The sequence below is a fragment of the Olea europaea genome, unplaced genomic scaffold (assembly GCF_002742605.1).
Source record: "Olea europaea var. sylvestris unplaced genomic scaffold, O_europaea_v1 scaffold6664, whole genome shotgun sequence".
NCBI lineage: Eukaryota > Viridiplantae > Streptophyta > Magnoliopsida > Lamiales > Oleaceae > Olea > Olea europaea.
In genome coordinates, this window is record NW_019265042.1 from 9,467 (window position 1) to 11,331 (window position 1,865).

Genomic DNA, 1,865 nt, shown 5'->3' on the forward strand with positions numbered 1-1,865 from the left:
GGAAAAGAAAAGATTCATGTAAACAAGTTACTGTACTAATATGAAAGGGGAAAAAAAATAGCAATCACTCGTGTGACCAGTGATGCCAATATTAAGCACTTGAATAGGAGGCCTTATCCGCTTAATCAACCAACCAAATAATACAATGAACTAGATTTGGAAGAGCTAGTTTTCACTTGAATCCTAACTAGATTTTATATTATCAAGGGCGTCAAAATTGGAATTTCAATCAGACTTGGATGCTCTGGTGGTGCAATTCGGATGCTTATTCTTTTCACTTTAATCACTTAAATTCTTCGCATGTTGTTCACCATATCCGTTAACCTCACAAAACTCCTATAATCTACTCAAATTCTAGACAAAAGATACTGTCTTCATCACATTCAATACAATGATCGAACCTGAATACATGAACAAAGCACAAATAAGTGTTTTGAGTGCCTGTATGTGCACGTGCAAAGAAGAGAATGGAAACCTTATGGGCTCTCGTGCTCGGTGGTAAAGGTAATATTGGCGGTTGAGATTCAGTTGGTACCCGGACTGGCTGTTCTGATAATTGCTTAGGTGACACTTGAACTACTTCCACATCCTTTTGAGCTGTTTGCAAAGACTGACTTGAAGACAACGGAGGTGGTCCAGACTGCAATAGCTGTCCTGGGGTTACAAGTGACGGTGTGGACATTTCTACAAGACCTAGGCTAGATGACCCAGAAACAGATGTTGCAAGATGAGAAATGGTATGTGGTGGTAAGAGTGTTGAGCCATATTTAGCAGGATTGCTAGCAACTGAAGGTGCACCAGCATTGTCAGGAATTGATGTAGGCAGATTAGCCGAAGATGGCAAATTAGAACTTGGTGTTAATGTAGGGATGGCAGATGGAGGAGCTTTATTTGGTAAGAGGTTTGTTATTGTTTCAGATGCCAGTGATACGGGCTGCAGTGAAGGAACACTAAAAGGCAAAGAATTGGTGGTAACATTAGCAGAACTAGAGCTGTTGGGAACCAATGTAGAATTATAATCTTGTAAATTAGATCCTGGTATGCTTGATGCTCCTGTCTGTAAAGATGTGTTGATCCCAGAATATTGCATCTGTTGCATGGCGGGAGGAGGCATTGACAGCCCCGTAGGTGGTCGAAGCAAGGATTGCGGGGGCAGTTGAGGCATACCATTTGGTGCACCGTAGAACCCCTGCCAATACAAGGGCATAGCTAGCCCACTACCATTCACATTTGGAGGAGAAGGGCCCCAAGAGTTCAAATTCCCTCCCGATTGATATATAGGGAGACCACTTTGAAGAGCCGACCCAGGATGTCCCATATGTGCAGAATGGGAACCAAGATCTGTAAGAGACCCACCAGGAGCTGTGGGCAAGCTTGTTGATGTGGTGGCTGGATGAGGATAGTGAGACTGCAGTGAGATTAATATAGGTTAGTTTAAAAATCAATCCAACCTCTTGAATAATATCACTCCCCACCTCCCACCAGAAGTCTTCGTAATACTGGCCTGAATAATGGCTGGATCATTGTTTATAGGCAGTGTAGTTTGAATGGGAGGAGAAGCTTTCACCTGCAAATCCTGTGAAATGGAAAGTGGTCGTCAAATTTTAAGCAAATATGAATAAAGATGGAATAAAGAAGAACGAATACCAAACACAGGTGTAAAAAAAATTAAAAGCATAATCATGATCCAGTAAGAAATATAGCTTGACATGTATCATAGGTGTTACAGTAAAGAATTGCTAATGCCATGTAAGATGAAGCCTATCATACTGTAAGTCATTTTCACAAGCATGATGAAGTGCCATATTGCCATTCTCGTCTAGAGCAAGTGCTACTCCCATCATGCACCAACATCCACAAACAGG

General features: G+C 41.7%; 1 protein-coding gene across 1 annotated transcript; it reads right to left on the reverse strand.

Moving 5' to 3' along the window:
- Positions 1-17: 17 nt before the first annotated feature.
- LOC111390266 (protein decapping 5-like) lies at positions 18-1,841 on the reverse strand. The gene is made up of 3 exons (XM_023015285.1): positions 1,771-1,841; positions 1,505-1,583; positions 18-1,408 (listed from the first exon to the last, which is right to left on the reverse strand). Exons 1-3 carry the CDS (start codon positions 1,839-1,841, stop codon positions 344-346), a joined length of 1,215 nt encoding a protein of 404 aa, XP_022871053.1. The 3' UTR covers positions 18-343.
- Positions 1,842-1,865: the final 24 nt, after the last annotated feature.